The sequence below is a fragment of the Canis lupus genome, chromosome 8 (assembly GCF_011100685.1).
Source record: "Canis lupus familiaris isolate Mischka breed German Shepherd chromosome 8, alternate assembly UU_Cfam_GSD_1.0, whole genome shotgun sequence".
NCBI classification, from domain to species: domain Eukaryota; kingdom Metazoa; phylum Chordata; class Mammalia; order Carnivora; family Canidae; genus Canis; species Canis lupus.
The window spans coordinates 3691705-3694918 of record NC_049229.1 but is presented as its reverse complement, the minus strand read 5'-3'; the positions used below and the strand labels follow the sequence as shown (position 1 = coordinate 3694918).

Below are 3214 nucleotides of genomic sequence, written 5' to 3'. Positions count from 1 at the left end.
TCCAGGAGGCAGCAGCAAGTAAGTGATGTACAGGGAATGGGGATGGCAAAGCAACAGGGCAAGCTACAGAACTTCTCTTCTCCCTCAAGCCTGCTGATGACTTTCTGCCAGAAAGTGCCCAAAGCCCTCTACTGGATACAGTGTTTCTCCCACAGCCTTGAGGCATCAGGACAAGGGGGGGAGTGGGGGGGAGGGGCAGAGAACTGCCCCTTGTTCCTGCCACTCCAACAGGGAGCTCTTCTCAAGTACAGCCACCAACAGGTTAGACAAGCAGCCCGGCATGCACACAAGCATGCGTACACATGCACACACATGTCCAAGCAGCCCACCATCACAGCCATCTCTCTCTATCACCAGAGAACCTCAAGCTTCCATTTCAAAGGAATGTGCCCTCTGTTTCCCCCCCACACTCTCACTCATCCAATGGAGACACAACCCCTCCTGCAAGTCGACCTTCCTCATGGCTACAAGCTAAGTTCTAGGTATAGTTTTGTGTGCCTACACCTATAGACATGATCTCTCCCACCTCCTCCTGACCTTGGAATGACTTTATCTCCTGCCCGCCCCCCCGCCCCCGACTTTCCAAATACATTCCCTAATGTCTCCCAGCTCATCCTTCCAACTGCCTGCCTGGCAAACACAGCTCCTTCACACAGTACCCTGCCCTTTCCGATCCCCATTCCGTGCCCATCCATTCACCCCACTTCTTCCAAGGGCATTTCTCCTGTTCTGTTCTTGCTCTCCTGTCCCCTAGCCACACCTAGCCCCGCCTGGCCCCGGACTTGCTCACTTGCTCGCAAAAAAGGCCCCTACGGTGACCAGGGCCCCCAGTGCCACGGCCCCCGTCAGCACTGTCCTCACTGAGGCCCAGTTCCCCTCCCGCAGACGCCGCGCCTCCTCCAGGGCCCCGTCCCCGTATAGAGCTGTGAACTCCGCCTGTGGGAGAGAAGGGAAGTAGGAGAGAAAGAAGGAGAAAGGGAGATCAGGAGAGGAAAGAGTGGAGGAAAGAGGAGAGGAAGAGTTCCAGTTCCATCCACTGCAAGCACTACCCCATACCCAGCTCCTCGCCAGCCAAAGCTCTACTGGCTGCAAGGCCCCATCATCCCCCATGAGCGCCTGGCTCATTTGCCCTCTCTACCTCAAGTGAATCCCAGCCTCTCCTTGGCCAAAAATTGTGCTCTGAACTGACATCCTTTGCCAAGGCTTTCCTAACTACCACCCCATCCCTGACACCCCATCCCCACCACCGCCCATGTCACCGTACTCTGGTGTAAAAAGTTCCTGACAGCTGGATGCCATTTCCCTGCAGGCACTGTGTAGTCTGTCCTCTGCTTTGGACCATGAACCCATCCAGTGATGACTGCATGGCAGCCCTGGAGTGCAGAGTCTAGCGAGATACCCATAGTGAAGGCATCTGATTCCACCCAAATAGGGCGACTCCGCCCCTAGCCTCCAGCCAGAGCCCCCATCTTCCCTCTGGAGACAAGCTTTTTCGGAGGGGTGTGCAGAGCAGCAATTGAGAAGCTTCTTACCCAGCCCCCACTGCTGTGGATCCAGTCGGCCAGCCGTGTCTCCAGGTAGGCCACCATCCACTCTTGCACTTGTCCCACAAGTGGCTCCATCTCTTTGTTGACACTCTCAGCACACAGTGCAGCTCCAAAGACAAAGAAGGCCACAAGACGGCCCCAGTTGGGGCCCCCTTGGAAGAGTTCGTCAGAGACCTGGGTGAAGCGTTGCTGGGCTGAGCCTGGGGTCACATGCAGCTGGGCTGCCAAATCAGAGAAGGTGCGCCGGAAGCGGGTCTCAAACTCATCTCCAGCTGCCCGCATGGCTTGGTGCAGTGGATCAGCTGCTGGGCCCTCTCCAGGGCCAGCTCCACAAACATAACCCTTCTGCCTCAGCTTATAGCCTACAAAGTCTGCCACTAGAGCCCGTGTGTCTGGGGCTGAGGCTGGGGTCGCCATCCGGGCGGCTGTAAGAGTCAAGGATGAAAGACTGGCATGAATATATGGTCAGAGAGCCAGAAGGGGTACTTCAGGCTTGGCCAACCCAGTGAGACAGGGAGAGAGGTGGGAGGAAATGCTCAGAGACCACTGGGCAGGGAAGGGCAAGAACACAAGAGTTAAGTCAAGGTGAGCGGTCAGGGCATGAGGGGCTGGCCATTAAATTCATAATATGCCACATTAAATGCAAAACAAGTAAATTTTATTTTTAAAATACTTTAGATTTTTTTCCACAATAGGAGAATACCAGCTCTGCAACACCCCTGCAAACCACCCCCCCCTTCCACAGTACACACCTTTTTGGCTAAAGGAAGGGGCCTAGTACTTCCCCAGAGGGAAGATGTGAAGATGCTGGCAGAGGCACACAATGGGGGTGGAGACAGGGGCTGAAGGGAAAGGTGGAAGAAGCAAAGGGCTGCCTGGGACAGAAAAGAAAGGGGACACTCACCTAGCCTGGATGGCAGCTCTTAGGACCCAGCCCTGGTGGCAAGGAGCCCCCAGCTGGGGCCTTTCATCCTCCTGGCCAGCGTGGAGCCCTGGGAAGGGGAGGGGGAGAGCAGAGCTAGGTGGGGAAGGCCAGCGATCAGAGTCTGGACTAAGAAGGCTGGGGTTGCAGCTTCCTGGACCGGCCCCTGCCCCCAACATTCTACCAGCTGTGTGGCCGAATCCATGTTTAACGACTGTCCTCCCGGGAAACCCAGGGCCAAGGGCTTCCTGCCTTCACCATCTCTACTCCCGGCTCCCCCCCAGTGCAGTCCAACAGCCCAGCTCCTCCTTCACCCCCACCCTCAGCAAGTCTCCAACCCCGCCTGCCTGCCAGGTTAGGGATCTCACGGGTCAGGCCGCTGCCAGGATCCGGGCCGTTTCCTGGTGCAGGAGCTGGGAGGGAGGGAGAGAGGGAGGAAGGGAGGGAAGGAAGGAGGGAGGAGAAAGGGGGGGCGGGAGGGAGGGCCCGGCGCCGGGTGATGATGGGGCCCAGAGATGCGTCCAGAGAGAGAGGGGCGGGGCTGGGAAGCAAGCTTGGGAAGGGCCACAACTCCGGAAGAGAGAGGCCCGCTGGAGGCCAAGAGGAGTAGGGCTGGGAGGATACCGAGGGCCAGTCTGGGCTCCTGAGACTGAAGGCTGCCCAGAGAAGCCGGCTAGGCCTCAGGAAACCTCGGAGTAAATTCACCATTTCCCAGAAGGTCTCTGATGTTCCATGCACTTGTTGA

At 57.5% G+C, this 3214-nt stretch overlaps 1 protein-coding gene across 1 annotated transcript; it reads right to left on the bottom strand.

The window, feature by feature from the left end:
• Positions 1-427: 427 nt before the first annotated feature.
• Positions 428-2889, bottom strand: BCL2L2 (BCL2 like 2). Its single transcript, NM_001031635.2, is given in 4 exon segments — positions 428-936; positions 1533-1972; positions 2452-2539; positions 2817-2889. Coding segments are annotated over 2 exon segments (582 nt in total). The 5' UTR covers positions 1965-1972; positions 2452-2539; positions 2817-2889; the 3' UTR covers positions 428-786.
• Between the last annotated feature and the right edge of the window lie 325 nt (positions 2890-3214).